Below are 15,619 nucleotides of genomic sequence, written 5' to 3'. Positions count from 1 at the left end.
TAAAAAATACTTTCTTTGCATATAATGCTATGTAAATATATATCTGAATTGCATCTTTCTAAATTGTTGGTCACATCATATGGGATTCCTAGCCATTGGGAAACATTTAATAGTTCTTTTTGGACACTTTCTGACTTGAGACACAGATTTCTATTGTTCGGAAGTATCAGCATAAATGTAGTCATTATTACTACATATCAGCCAAATTATCTGCAAATAAATTCCAATTTTAAGTTATTAGGTTATTTTTCGGTTACAATAAAACTGCAATCATAATCCATGACAAAATGATATAAGTGATTACTGGGAGAAGCCATGTTTAGAGCAGTTTCACCTACGAACATTTATCAACTGTCCACCTAATACATATTAGATCGGTGGGGATCGGATCTGTACTGACCAGCAAAACAAGAGACCCGGTAGGCAAGCACAACCCTAGGTTAGTCTGTACAGTAGTTATTGTTGTTTTTGCGCATAGGACTTTTTTATGGTTTTGTTGCCTGATATACATCTGATTTCACAAGATTTATATTCATAGGTTGTTCATATAAACAGATACATACCTGTTGGGCATAGTCTTCACAGCTTGGTCCAACAGGGACTACCATGACTTGTCGTGGTGAAAGCCAAAATGGCCTAGTGCAAAAAAAAGACAAATCATTATCATTTCAGACATATACAGAAATTGTCAAGATTTGTGTTTGGAAACCACTTAGACGGTTGTAAGTCAACTACTGAAGTCATACTCGACTTACTGATCCTCAGCCACTTTAGTATCACTTGCCGGGCTCTGTATTTCGGCAATGACAACACAACAAACAGTATGATTGCTGCAGCCAGTCACTAGCCACCGTGGTGTCCCAGAATGGCCAGTGATTGGTTGTAGTGGTCATATGCTAGTGTCAGGACTCCATAGCTGGAGAAGGAGAATACAGAGACTCAAGACCAGAAAGCACCAGAACTCAAGTGCATGGGAATCAGTAAGGAAAGTATGACACATTTTCTAAAAACAATCAAAACCCATTAAAAAAAGCAAAATTTTATAAAATACAGGCAGTTTTATTGCATTTATTTTGCTGTGGAAAAAAATTAATATACAGGTTTTTTCATTTTGGTTTTTGGTTTTTGCAAAAAAGAAAAATGTCTGTGTCCAAAGCTTTTATGTAGCGGAGTACTTCTGCAAAACTGATATAAGCCAATCAAAACTCCTGACATATCTATACTCACCTCTCCCCACTCAGAGTAAAAGCTCGTGCAGATGGCCGTAATAATCAGGTGAGTGCTATCCATTGTTTTGATGGGTAGCACTTGATCCCATGTTATTCTATGGGGCTGTGCACATATTTAATTTTTTTCCTCAGTGTCTTAAAAACAAAAAAAAAAACAAAAAAAAAACAATCGCAGCATACCTGAGATGGATTCGATATTCAGTTTGCGCATGACCATACAAAGTCCAAATGTGGGAAACATCAGAAAGCACTCAAGATTTCCACAGCCTCAGAGAATGGAGAAGATTAAGACCTTTTTGCTCCATCTTCTCATACGAGAGATTCGGAGCACTGTATGATCACACTGATTAGAATTTGAAGAGTGTCATTGGCATAATCAGCTCAGTCCTCTGGGATGAGAGAATCTAAGGCCGTCTGCACCTGCCCTTAGGCATCATTCAGTCATCAGCAATTTCTCTCATACACAAAGAATAGTCTGCGTTTTATCAGATGTTGATCTGATTTTCATCAGAGATGGTCAAGGTCTTCTATTTTTTCATGGTAAAAACTAAGAAAAATATCGCATCGGCGACCTTGATCCACGACTCGGATCAAAAAAAAAATTAAAAAAAAAAAAATCTAACCTCCATGATTCTGTGTGGAAGCGCTTACGCAAAAATAGAGGAACTGTGAACAGCCTCATTGGACACATATCCATTAAAGCCCATCAGTGTAAAATCACAGGTAAACGTATGTGAGTAACTGATGTCTGAATGCACCCATAGGGCAACATTTAGCAAAACCACATTGATTTCAAGAATTTAACATCATTTAATCATTTATGTTCTCAGAAAAAAAATAAAAAAAGATATCATACCACTTTCCTCCATAATTTTCACAAAGAATTGCTATCATCCGTTCCACGGATCCTAAGATGGCACGGTGAATGATGACGGGTCTGTTCTTGTCATCTCCATCTTTGCTGCAGCAGAAAAAGAACAAAATCAAAAACACAGAAATTCAGATCTATCCAGTGAATTTCTAAGGCGTTGTTCACATCTGGGACTATGTTCTGTGTCAAGTCTTCAGGCAGATTGCCAAGTCTATCATTTTCACAGGTTTAATCTTAGGACAGCGCTTAGTGGAGGTAAAGAACAGCAGTGAAGATGTAGGTTTATGGCACAAATGTGGACAGTATACAAAAAACCCTTACCTTACATATGTTAAATTAAAGCGTGTTGGGAGTTGGAAATCGAGCTGTATTGTTGCACACTGGTGGTATCTTCCAATGGCATCTCTGATTTTAATATCAATCTGCAATAAAAGATTCAATTTAGGATTACAATTGTCCATGCAATTTAAAAGATTGCCACAAACTAAGGAAGAAATATATTATACTGGCAAGAAACTCTACAGCAGAAATGGCTAACTTGATACTTGCCTTTGGGCCATAGAAAGCACCATCTCCTGGGTTCAATTTCCAGGGTTGTCCAAAATTATTAAGACTGTTCTCAAGTTGCTAGATATGAGGGAAAAAATATATTAAGTATTTCACATGGGTTACCTTTCATGAACAGTAAATGTGAATATTGGTATTCACAATGACAATTAGAAATACCTTTTCGGCCTGATTCCACATCTCAATTTCTCCGAGGTAGTTGTCAGGTCTGGTTGAAAGGTGGAGTTGGAAAGTAAATCCAAACACCTCATATACAGACTGCAGGAACTGCAGGCATCCCTTCATCTCTTCTTCTATCTAGGAAGACAGGTATTCAGGTTTTAATACTAGTAGGACTGTTAGTTCATTCAGGGCATGATTGAGTGGAGCACAGGTTTCCATTTCCTTGATATGATGCGCACTTTTAATACGTGCATTACAGTCTGATTTCACTTTTACCTGTTCCATTGTGCAAAAAATATGTGCATCATCTTGCTGAAAGCGCCTAACTCTGGTCAGTCCACTTAATGCTCCAGATAACTCATTACGATGTAGGACACCGAAGTCTGCAAAGCGCAAAGGCAATTCTCTCCATGAGCGAGGACGATGCCCAAACATGAGACTGCAAGAGGAAACATCAATGACGAACCACAGATAAAATACTACAAAAAACGGATTATCATCTAGATATAGGTTTCCAGCCTTGAAGTTTTTGTATCTATTTCTCTTACTTATATGACACCAACAGATACAGTGGATGTGTGCTAGGGTTGTATATTGTGGGCTGAAGAGCTGGGTCCTCTCCATACATAGCGAGTGCCGGCAGTATTACACAGCTGACACCTTCCTGTAACTTCTGTTCTGATCCAACTCTGATCACAGAAGTTTTTATATCTTAGGTAGGGTATGTGCACAGGACGAATTTCAGGTGGATACGCTCCATAATCCGCTGGAAAACATGGATTTTTGTGGTAACGCACCGTAAAATCCTTTTCTCCGAGACGCTCATTGGGGGACACAGGAACTGTGGGTGTATGCTACCGCCATCTGGAGGCTGACACTAAGTAAACAACACAAGTTTAGCTCCTCCCCCGCTGTATACACCCTCGCCCTGCTTGCGGGCGGAAACTAGTTTAGTGCAAAAGCAGTAGGAGAACAACGACAATCAGCCTTAATGCAAAAAACAATATGTCTGGAAAAGAACCACCCTGACACCCTCAAAAAAACAAAGCACATTAATTAAATCAACAAGAGCCAACTGGCTAATAGGGTGGGTGCTGTGTCCCCCATTGAGTGTCGGAGAAAAGGATTTTACGGTGAGTTATCACAAAAATCCATGTTTCTCCTTCGTCTCATTGGGGGACACAGGAACTGTAGGATGTCCTAAAGCAGTCCCTGGGTGGGAGAATGACTCATCGATCCAAGTTATATGCACCTCTTAACAAAAATTCTTAATAAATATAATTCTGGATTAATTATTCAACGGCTCATATACAAAAAAAATCAATCCTTAAAAGATACTTTATTGACCAATCATTAAAAAGTTTTCAAAACTTCAAAAAACAGGCAAACAAAAATAGGCTTATTGCTGATTTTACAAATCCAGCCACAAACACTAGAGAGTCGTTCCGATGTCAGGTAGAGGGTCACAAACCTATTTGTCCCTATAGGGCCCTATATCTCTCTCCTACCTGACAGCGGAGGTTGGCACCCTCTTGATACGCAAATGGCGCCCCCGCTCCTCGGCGGCTCTCGCTAATCACGCTGTTGACTCCTATCTAAACAACATCAGCTTGGAGTACAACAGATGGCCGGGGACAAAAATATAATAGATAATAACCCCATGCCACAAACCACCAAGACAAAAATGTAAGGAATAGTAACTGGAAAAAACTCTAATTTTTGGCAGATTTGTAAACATTTGCTTTGGGAGGAAAAGGGGTCTAAATAACCCTATTTAGGTGTCTCCCTGCCTGACAGCGGAGCTTTTACACCCTACGTTACTCTGGTGCCCCCGCTCCACGTGGGCTGACCCTTACTGACCCCTACACTTCTCACCCAGAAAGAGGGTGTCAGAACATATGGCCAAGGGACATAATGCTGCTTAAGAACATTTAAATGATTGTGTATCTTTTCTGATTGATATCTTACCCCCTTTACTTGCAACTGCCTTTGCTAATGCACTAGTATCCCGTACACTGTATACATCGGTTTGCAGATACATTTTTTTTATTATTATTAAAACATTTTTTGTCTTTGGGGGGGATTTTTTTAGGGATAATTCTAAGTTATTACCCCTGTCTCCCTTGCCATATGTTCTGACACCCTCTTTCCTCTTTCTGGGTGTGAAGTGTAGGGGTCAGTAAGGGTCAGCCCACGTGGAGCGGGGGCACCAGAGTAACGTAGGGTGTAAAAGCTCCGCTGTCAGGCAGGGAGACAGCTAAATAGGGTTATTTAGACCCCTTTTCCTTCCAAAGCAAATGTTTACAAATCTGCCAAAAATTAGAGTTTTTTCCAGTTACTATTCCTTACATTTTTGTCTTGGTGGTTTGTGTCATGGGGTTATTATCTATTATATTTTTGTCCCTGGCCATCTATTGTACTCCAAGCTGATGTTGTTTAGATAGGAGTCAAGTGTGATTAGGGAGAGTCGCCGAGGAGCGGGGGCGCCATTTGCGTATCAAGAGGGTGCCAACCTCCGCTGTCAGGTAGGAGAGAGATATAGGGCCCTATAGGGACAAATAGGTTTGTGACCCTCTACCTGACATTGGAACGACTCTGTAGTGTTTGTGGCTGGATTTTGAAAATCAGCAATAAGCCTATTTTTGTTTGCCTGTTTTTTGAAGTTTTGAAAACTTTTTAATGATTGGTCAATAAAGTATCTTTTAAGGATTGATTTTTTTTGTATATGAGCTATATGCACCTCTTGTTTAAAGGTGCACCACTGCTGCTTGGAGAATCCTTCTACCCAGGTTCGCGTCTGCTGAAGCCTGAGTATGGACATTGTAATGTTTAGTAAACGTGTGCAGGCTAGACCAGGTTGCTGCTTTGCACACCTGCTCTGCTGAAGCCTGATGCCGAAGTGCCCAAGAGGCGCCAACTGCCTGAGTAGAGTGCGCCTTGATCCCTGATGGATCCATCTGGCTATGGTGGATTTTGAGGCTACGAGTCCCTTCCTGCGCCCTTCAGGCAGCAAGAACAGCGTGTCCGTCTGGTGAAAAGGTGCCGTCCGGGACACGTACCTCCTCAGTGCTCTCACCAGGTCTAACGTGTGAAGAGCTTTTTCCACGCGATGTACCGGTGCAGGACAGAACGAAGGCAAGACAACATCCTCATTAATGTGGAATGAGGACAGAACCTTCGGCAGAAAGGGGGGAGCTGGACTAAGCACCACTTTATCCTTATGCGAAAAGGAGATGAATCCAGCGAGCCAGGTTTGAAGTACGTAAAAAATCTTTTTCTTTATTTTAAACGTAGATTAAAAATATTTATCCATAGCAGCATATTATGAATATAGGCAGAGATGGGAAAAATTACTGCTGTAAAGCGCACGGCAAGACGCGTTTTGGCTAAACCTTTATCATTGCCATAATACACATTGCTATTTTTCTGGGATATATGAAGGAAAAGATCCTTGGATAGGTGGTGCTATAGTTGATTAAGCATTAATAGATCACACTTGTGAGCATCCACCTATAAGACTGACTATTTAAAAACAAGTGTTAACCCTAACTGAAGCTAATACGCTAGCAGTAATTTTTCCAAACATTTTACAAATATTTTACAATACATGATATAACAGAATATATATACAGAGATTTTTTTCATGTTATCCTCCACAATACTTCCATAATATAATTTTTACTCAAAAAAACATATATTTATGAACGTCAGACAGAGCAGGTTATAATTGTTAGCATAAGAATCATAATTTTAGGATTTTTAATATATTCTAATTAAATCTTGTCTATTATTTAAGCCTATTGGCATCCTAGTTTCCAAGGTAAAAATCCAAGCAGATTCTCTTTTAAGTAGTTTACGTTATCTATCGCCCCCTCTGGTAGACCGTGTTACTAACTCTATTGCTTTAAACCTGAAGCTATCAAAATTGCCAGAATGATGTTGTGAAAAATGCCTGGAGACCGCTGATGGATTGAAGCTGGAGGGGTTAATAGCATCAGAGATATGTCTTCTGATTCTTTTCCTCAATTTTCCCGTTGTACAACCTATATCCTTTATCCTTATAGAAGGTGAGAAATGGTGCTCGGCAAGACAGAGCTACCAACTCCGACACTCACCTAACAGAGGTAATGGCTATCAAAAATACCACCTTTCAGGAAAGGAACAAAGAAATATCCTGTAGCGGCTCAAAAGGAGCTTCCTGCAGGACACTCAGGACCAGGTTAAGGTCCCAGGCGTCCATCGGCGCCTTATAGGGTGGTACCAAATGAGAGACTCCCTGGATAAAAGTCTTCACCTGCATATTGGTAGCAATTTTTCGCTGGAAAAGGACAGACAACGCCGATATCTATCTCCTAAGGGAGCTCAGGGCCAGACCCGAGTCTAGGCCTGACTGGAGAAAAGCCAAGATGTTGGGAATAGAGAATGTTAGGGGAGAAAGCCCATGCTCTCGACACCAAGCAAAGAAGACCTTCCAGGTGTGATGGTAAATTCTCGCCGAGGAAGCCTTCCGGGCGTTAATCATTGTAGCGACCACCTCGCGCCCAAACCCCGCTTGAGTTAGAATCCAAGATTCAATGGCCATGCCGTCAAACACAGGGCCCCTGAGTTCGGGTGGAAGATCGGTCCCTGGGACTGTAGATCTGGGCGCTCTGGCAGTCGCCATGGGACGTCGGTGAGCAGCTGCACTAGGTCTGCGTACCACGCCCGACGGGGCCAGCAGAATTGCTGGAACCCCTTCTGTTTTGATCTTTTTGACAACCCTCGGAAGTAGTGGCAGCGGGGGAAACAAGTATGGAAGGCGAAACATGTTCCATGGTAGAACCAACGCATCCATGGCGAACGCCCGCGGGTCCCGAGCCCGAGCGACGAACACGGGCACCTTGGAGTTCACCCTGGATGCCATCAGGTCCACATCCGGTGTTCCCCACCATTGGCAAATCTCCTGGAAGACCTCGGGGTGCAGAGACCATTCCCCAGCTGCGACCTCCTGCCGGCTGAGGAAGTCTGCTGCCCAATTTTCCACGCCTGGGATGTGGACTGCTGATAATACTGACTGGTTCCTTTCGTCCCAGTGAAGCACGTGTGCCTCCTCGCGCATTATTGCCCTGCTGCGCGTGCCCCCTTGATGATTTACTTAAGCCACTGCCGTGGCGTTGTCTGACTGAATTCGAATGGGACGTCCTGCTAGGAAGTGCTGAAAATGCTGCAGCGCCCGCCGGACCGCTCGTATTTCCAACAAATTGATAGGGAGGCATGCCTCCTGTTGTGACCATAGCCCCTGAGTCGTGTGGTGGCGAAAAACTGCTCCCCAGCCGAGGCTGGCGTCGGTTGTGACCACTAGCCAGTGATCCGGGGGAAACGGTTTTCCCTGAAGAAGGGAGGATCTGTTCGTCCACCACTCTAGTGACCTGAGAGGACAGCCGGCACTGCTGATCGAGCGTGAACGGGTTCTTGTCCCAAGATGACAAGAGGGCGTGCTGCAAGGGGCGAAGATGAAATTGGGCAAACGGAATTGCTTCCATTGCTGCCACCATCTTCCCTAGTACCCTCATCCCAAAACGAATGGTGTGAGGGACTGGCTGCTGAAGCCTCTGGACCCCTTTCCGGAGCGCTAGGGCTTTGTCTTGAGGGAGAATTAACAACCCTCGGGAGGTGTCGAAGATCATCCCTAGGAAGGAAATCCCCTGGGCTGGGACAAAGGGATGATTTCTTCCTGTTGACCAACCACCCTAAGCGGGAGAGGGTATCCAGTGTAATGCTGATATTCTCCTCGCATGCCCGAAACTAGGGACCTTTCACCAGGAGGTCGTCTAAGTATGGCAAGACGACTATGCCCCGAGAGTGTAAGACGGCCATCACGACTGCCATTACCTTCGTGAACACTCTGGGGGCGGTGGCTAGCCCGAAGGGCAGTGCTGCAAACTGGAAATGTTGGCCACTGATGGCGAACCGTAGAAACCTTTGATGCGGAGGAAAAATGGGGACGTGCAGGTAGGCATCCTGGATGTCGACAGAGGCCAAGTACTCTCCTTGCCCCATGGCCGATATAACTGAACGGAGAGATTCCTTTCTGAAATGTTTGATCCTGATGAACCTGTTCATGAGCTTTAGATCCAAAACCGGCCTGACTGTCCCGTCCTTTTTGGGGACTGCGAACAGATTGGAATAAAACCCCTGAGCCTTCTCGTGCTCTGGTACGGGAACAATGACTCCGTTGTATTGGATTGAATTGATGGCCCCTAGCAATGCCTTTGCCCGGGGCTCCACTTTGGGAAGTCGGGACAAAAAAAAACGTCTTGGGGGGTACCTGATAAACTCTATCTTGTATCCCGAAGACACCAGTTCCGCCACCCATGCGTCGTGCGCTACCTTGACCCAGACATGGTGAAAATAGAGCAGGCAGCCACCTACCCTGCTGATGTCGCCTAAAAAGTGCTCCGAGTCATTTAGCTGAGGATCTCTGGGCCCTGGTTCCCCTTAACCTGCGCTGGCGAGCGCGCATCCTCCCCAATGGGCTGGCTCTATATGAGACCTGTCGCTCCCTATCCTGGACCTCCGCAGGCAGGTTTCTATCCTGCAAGGCCTACGACTCTGACCATGACATCATGGCCTTGGCTGCCCACGTTGCTGCGAACGAGGGAGAGCTGAACCTGATGCCTTAAAAACTGAGCGAGCCAAACTCTCTATGAGCCGATCAGTGGGGTCCTTAATGGACGAGCCACTAGGTACAGACAATAAGGTCTTCGAGGCCAAGCGTGACACTGGTGGATCCACCACTGGGGATTCCTTCCTCCAATTTCTTATGGAGTTGCAGGGCAAAAGGATATCTTGCCTCTATTGTCTTCTGGCCCGAGAAACGCCTATCCAGCCGTTCTCTGTGACGCTGCACTAAGTCTTCAAACTCTGGATGAGTGCCAAACACTCTATGCGGTCGCCTAGCCCGCTTAAAGGATATGGCTTGAGGCCAGGGTGACATCATCCTCCAGCCCCAGGGTCTGATTAACAGCATCAATGAGGCTGTCCACTGTTTCCCGACACCCCAGGGTATCTAAGTCCAGTGGCTCGTTTGAGTCACAATCTGAACTCTGCCCGCTCCTGACCACTGGTGAAGGAGAGCGTGATGCTGAACTCACGGATGCCGATGCACCGGATGGGCCGGGAGATTCCGTGTGGGTTCGCCTCCTTCGCACCTGCCTGGCATGAGAGCGGCCCCTGCAGGCCGGAGGCTCTTGTGAGGTGGAGGATCCTTCCCAGATAAGCGAGCCACCATCCCTGCCCCTATCTGGAGCGCGAAGAGACTCGATCGCCTTTGTAAGCGATGCCATAGACTGCGATAGTGATAGAGCCCATTCCAGAGAATTTGGATCGTTGGACTCGGTTGCAGGGGAGGGCTCCCGGGCGGGTTCGGAGTCGCAGGCTTCACACAATTTGCTGCTCTGCGCCCTCGGAAACGAAGCCCTACAGGAGATGCATGCAGCGTAGAGGAACGTGTGCGTCTTCCCTTTCCCAGCCATATTGTCTCTGCCAGGTGTCTGTACTGCCCTACTGGAGACTTGCGGGGGGGGGGGGGGGGGAGCACCCCTTGAGAGTCTATAGCGTGCTTCCTACAGACAGACCGCACTTACCCGGTCCTGCGTCCCCGCACGTGCCACCAATCATGGGTCCTGCTTGCTGTAACGCTGTGGGGCAGGCCGACCTCTCTTCCCGGTCGCGGCCTACCCCGACATGAAGCCGGGGTCTCAATTTATCCAGCGCCCGCCCAGGCTCCGGAGGGCGGGCCGCTGGAAGTGAAATCGCATGGGGAGGGCAGGACTTCCGCCGCGGCCTACCCCCGGCCGAAACCGTGGGCTAAATTTACAGCATCCGTCCGCCGGGGGCGGCGGTCGGTAGGCTGCCAGCACGCGGATGGCACTGGGTCACTACCCCCGCCGCTATGGGGAGAAAGGACAGGGGAGGGGAGAAAGGACGGGGGAGGGGAGCGCACCCTTCCCGGAGCACACCGCTGTCCCTGCAGTCCAAGTGCCTTCTGCTACCCCGACGACTGCATGCAGAGCTCCACTGGCGCTACCTCCAGAGCCCTCCCCACTCTGTCTGTACCTCCATCCAGGACGTCTTCTCCGACAGGTAGAGGGAAATAGGGGTGGGTGGGGGGAAATCCAGGACGGTGCAGGCCCCCTAACTCCATCCAGCTTCCAGGGCTGAGAGGGACCGTCCGCCGACTTGTAGCACCGCCGTCAAGCGTTGGTGGAGCAGTGGGGGCGGTTCGGACCATCTTGTGCCTCTGCGCAGCCCATGGTTTCATTACCTAGGGATGGACAGGACCAGGTCGGGCATCATGTCCCACGTCGCGGGAGAGGTTATGTGGAGGGCCACTCGCACGTGCTCGCCCGTTGATGGTTTGGGGAAATCGGACCCTTTCAATAGGATCCATTGCCCCTGTCTAATCTTCATAGAAAAAAGTCAAAGAAGGTCTGGAGAAAAAGACCAGACGTGTGCCTCCATAGACACTAAGCAAAAAACTAGTTTCCGCCCGCAAGCAGGGCGAGGCTGTATACGGCGGGGGAGGAGCTAACCTTGTGTTGTTTACTTAGTGTCAGCCTCCAGATAGCGGTAGCATACACCCACAGGTTCCTGTGTCCCCCAATGAGACGAAGGAGAAAATGAATGAACACATGTATTGTAAAATAAAGACAACTTGCCGTTGTAGCAAAGCCAGGCAGGACTGGAATAAATCCTATCGCTGCAGGTCTTGATTCAATACACCTGGCTAACTTTTTACTAGAACCAGGGTCTGTGTTCACTAGGTGTGTCAGTCTGCTGGATGGAACAAAACCGTTGGCACAACCCTGGTTACCGGAGGTGGTGCACAAGTAGGATCCCAATCCGTGAACTTCAATTAATATAGACTTGGCACACACCAAAAAGATTCTGATGCAGAAAGGTGGTTTTAATGGATTGCAGTACATACATACAGACGTTTCGGTCAAGGACCTTCATCAATGTACTGTGAAATATAAATAAAGATAACAAAAATAAAAATTGACAAAGAAAGTATATACAACAAATTACATGGGTTTTCAAAATGAAAAATGGATAACATGCTGAGACATCGTTCACATTATAGCACAGAATAAATGATGGCACAGGGAATAGCAAGCAATCATGAAGAACAAGATCAAGAGAAGGAGGCACATACCAATAAGTTGTACTGTGAGCTCTTCGTGACTGGGCTTTAAGGGAGACACCTATGGGAAAATGAAGCTGCTATAATGGCTGCTATGGTGGCCAGAAGTAAAGAGTAAAGGGATACACAAGCTGCACCACATCCATTACATACCAACACTGCAAGGAGGCACCTGCTACATCTCACCCAGGACTATAAAACCCTGTCACTCTCTCTTATCACAGCACCCTTGGATTCGCGGTGGATACTGCGTCCACTTGTTATATAGAACCACGGTAAGATCCAATGATCTCTCTATGCACAACCTGACAGTCTTTATGCCTCTTGTCATGAAGTTATTTAGCATTTCCTCTCCTCCCACAGTGGGACGGCCGCAGGTGCCTCCTTGCAGTGTTGGTATGTAATGGATGTGGTGCAGCTTGTGTATCCCTTTACTCTTTACTTCTGGCCACCATAGCAGCCATTATAGCAGCTTCATTTTCCCATAGGTGTCTCCCTTAAAGCCCAGTCACTAAGAGCTCACAGTACAACTTATTGGTATGTGCCTCCTTCTCTTGATCTTGTTCTTCATGATTGCTTGCTATTCCCTGTGCCAACATTTATTCTGTGCTATAATGTGAACGATGTCTCAGCATGTTATCCATTTTTCATTTTGAAAACCCATGTAATTTGTTGTATATACTTTCTTTGTCAATTTTTATTTTTGTTATCTTTATTTATATTTCACAGTACATTGATGAAGGTCCTAGACCGAAACGTCTGTATGTATGTACTGCAATCCATTAAAACCACCTTTCTGCATCAGAATCTTTTTGGTGTGTGCCAAGTCTATATTAATTGAAGTCTGCTGGATGGAGCAGAATCAAGTGTGCTGTTCATGAGTTACCAGCGAAAATGTCAGCTGTAGCTCAGCGAGATGTCGCAGGGTCTCTCTCTAGGTGGGGACTTCATAGGTCAGCTGGGAAGGCTGAGCAGTGTGTGTGTTGGAGCTGCATGGAACAGTATGGAGGTTGCTGCCTATTCAGAGTGAAATGTGCCTGAAGTTGAATACTGCGGTTTGGCGCTGGGGCACAGGCTGAAGAGGAGAACGAGATTGGTGGGATGTAAATTTTGCTCTGGAAGAAAGGACTGTTTGTTGGGGTGAGCCCACACTGATGTATGTGCTTGGTAAATTAACTGGTTATTTGCTGTGATACCATTGTGCCCAGAAAAGGCTATTTTTGGTTTTGAATCTCTTGGGAGTTTTATGAAAGCAATAAAACTGCACCAGTTTGGAGCAAACTGAACTGCTTGTGTGAACGCTACCCAATTCCTACGTGAGAAAGTAAATCCCTACAACTGGTGAATGAAATGCGGGTGTAAAGTTCCAGAGAGCACAGGAGATTGCAGTGTAAAGACTGAATGTCCAGGCTACAGGCAGCAGCAGCATTACACTCTCTGAAAGTATAGAGGAGCTGTCCTGCCAGAAGGAGATATTGCTGCGGTTTCATAGCTGCTGGTGCAGCTCGAAGGAGTGTGGAGAGCAGTCCCTGTAATAGATTTGTGCGAAGAAAAATTGGGGTCTGCAACACTGGCAGCGAGGTTCATATAACATATCGGTACAGAGAGATGGTGTAATTAAGTCCCAGAACCAATTGGGACAGCAGCATTGGCCAACACTCCTCCTACTTTGCTTACCCCACCGGCGGTGCAGTTCCTCACATATACCAGCTAACTGAACCGTGTCCTAGTAATGGAAGTTCACGACTCAAGTAGTTTGGTGACCCTGGTAAGGGAAACACTTCCACTCGTGCTAGTCCCTGGGAAGGGGATGGGGGTAAGGTTTATTTATGGAGATGCCAAGAACAATCTCATGGCCCAGGTGGACATGCGCACAGACTGTGGTTCCGTGTCCTACCAAGTGGGAATGGTTAAGGACTAGCATGTATTGAATGCTACTGTTATCAGTTAATATTTTCCTTTGTTCTGGAACTTATGGGCTAAAGCTGTAGCACCCAGTACTCCAGTAAGCCGCCAGCAATTGCTATTGTAACAAGATCACATGATGTAAATGGTGAATTTCCTCTCACTGTACTGGTTAGAGAGGAGGATATAGTGTACTGAGCACAGACCAGTGTCAATGTATGTGTAGCAGTGCTGTTTGTCAGACTGTGTGACTGAAGAGCAGTAAAGTACTAGTGCAAGAGTTGGGCGTGCTGTGCAGGCGGCAGCGCCCGCGAACGTGTGTGCTGTGCAGGCGGCAGCTCCTGTGTGCTAGCAGATGGTACCCAGCCCCGACTTTGGGCATAGAGGGGGGGATACATAGCGATAGTGGTTACAGAGTATGTGTTGTGTCCATTTATCTGTATCTTGTTCGACCTGTGCCACAATTCACTTCACATGTAGATCTACATGCGTGCTACACACAAACAGGTAAATACTGTGTGATCTAAACAGACAAATGGAAACTTTGATTTTGTATTGACATAAAAGGAACAGGAACATTAAAAACTCACCAATGTCCAGGACAGTTCATAGGTTTCAGTGCAAACATTTCTTTTTCAACCTCAAAGGAGAACATGTTCTCACTGTAATGCTGCCAGTGGCCAGACGCTTCCCATAGCTTGCTATTGTAGATGTTAGGTGTTGCTACTTCTGTAAAATGTCTCAACTGGTATTCCTCCTGTAACAGCAGTCCATTTATGCCATTAATGGGCATGTCCTCAGAAAAGATCATGGCACAGAATTGTTACTGACATGAAAGCTAAGAGCTGAAGAAGTAATGTGAACATTTCACTAGTACTTCACTTAAAGCACCACTCCAGCGGTTTTTATATTTCAGAGCTGGAATGGTGTTACTAATCTAAGGTCTTATACTTACCCATTGCAGTCTTCAGTCCTTCCCGGCATCCCTCCTGTCCTGAACCACTATTCTACGACTGCAGCTTCTGACTGACCAGAAGTCAGATGTAATGTTCACAAGCTTTCAATGGAAGTGTATGAGAACCTTGTTCTGCCTCTCATAGACTAGCACTGAAAAGTGACCTCCGGCTTGCACAGCAAACACTGGAGCGAGCCGTGATCAAATCTTTATTTGTGGAGGTATTAGTACTATGTGAAAGTGTGTTCTGAATACACTAGGCTGAAATCTTCATTCATGGTATAGTCTGATCTGAAAAAAAAAAATAAGTCTGCACCATATCAATAAGCACAGACCCCTGCCTCCTAATCACAATGGCTGGCTTGAAATTGGCTTGAAATATTTTCATATCTCTTAATTCTGCCGATGCCAGTGCCACATACAAAAGGAAGGACCATCACTACAACAGGTGGGGTTTTAGTCCTTGTACGTCCATCACCGACATCTTTGCACATTTATCAGATGTCACATATACAAAAGGTGCGTATATCCTTCATACTTCTTGCTACAGAAAATAAAAGTTACACTAACTCCAAATGCTGCTCTAACCTTGATAAAGTCAATCAGCGTGTTATAGATATAAGCCCCCCGAGGTAAAAAGAAGCAGCTCCCCGGACTCAGCTCATGGAAGAAGAACAGCTCTTGGTCCTGGAAGCAAAGGAAAATTAAGCATTAGAAGATTTAATAACCAACGGTCATTTCAGGAA

At 45.7% G+C, this 15,619-nt stretch overlaps 1 protein-coding gene across 2 annotated transcripts in view; it reads right to left on the bottom strand.

Annotated features, from left to right (window-relative positions):
- The window catches only part of LOC141098925 (threonine--tRNA ligase 1, cytoplasmic-like), a 116,171-nt gene that overhangs the window by 8,369 nt on the left and 92,183 nt on the right, over nt 1-15,619 (bottom strand). For both annotated transcript variants that reach the window (XM_073586935.1, XM_073586934.1), the window contains exons 14-21: nt 15,462-15,560; nt 14,509-14,675; nt 3,106-3,268; nt 2,827-2,964; nt 2,650-2,727; nt 2,422-2,522; nt 2,086-2,190; nt 564-636 (exon numbers count right to left, since the gene is read on the bottom strand). In XM_073586935.1, the coding sequence (XP_073443036.1) occupies nt 564-636; nt 2,086-2,190; nt 2,422-2,522; nt 2,650-2,727; nt 2,827-2,964; nt 3,106-3,268; nt 14,509-14,675; nt 15,462-15,560 (924 nt within the window). The remainder of the gene's footprint in view (nt 1-563; nt 637-2,085; nt 2,191-2,421; nt 2,523-2,649; nt 2,728-2,826; nt 2,965-3,105; nt 3,269-14,508; nt 14,676-15,461; nt 15,561-15,619) is intronic.

This window comes from Dendrobates tinctorius, unplaced genomic scaffold (assembly GCF_039654945.1).
Source record: "Dendrobates tinctorius isolate UK_male_01 unplaced genomic scaffold, ASM3965494v1 ptg000097l, whole genome shotgun sequence".
Lineage (NCBI taxonomy): Eukaryota > Metazoa > Chordata > Amphibia > Anura > Dendrobatidae > Dendrobates > Dendrobates tinctorius.
The sequence above is the reverse complement of the archived record's forward strand: the minus strand, read 5'-3'. Positions and strand labels throughout refer to the sequence as shown.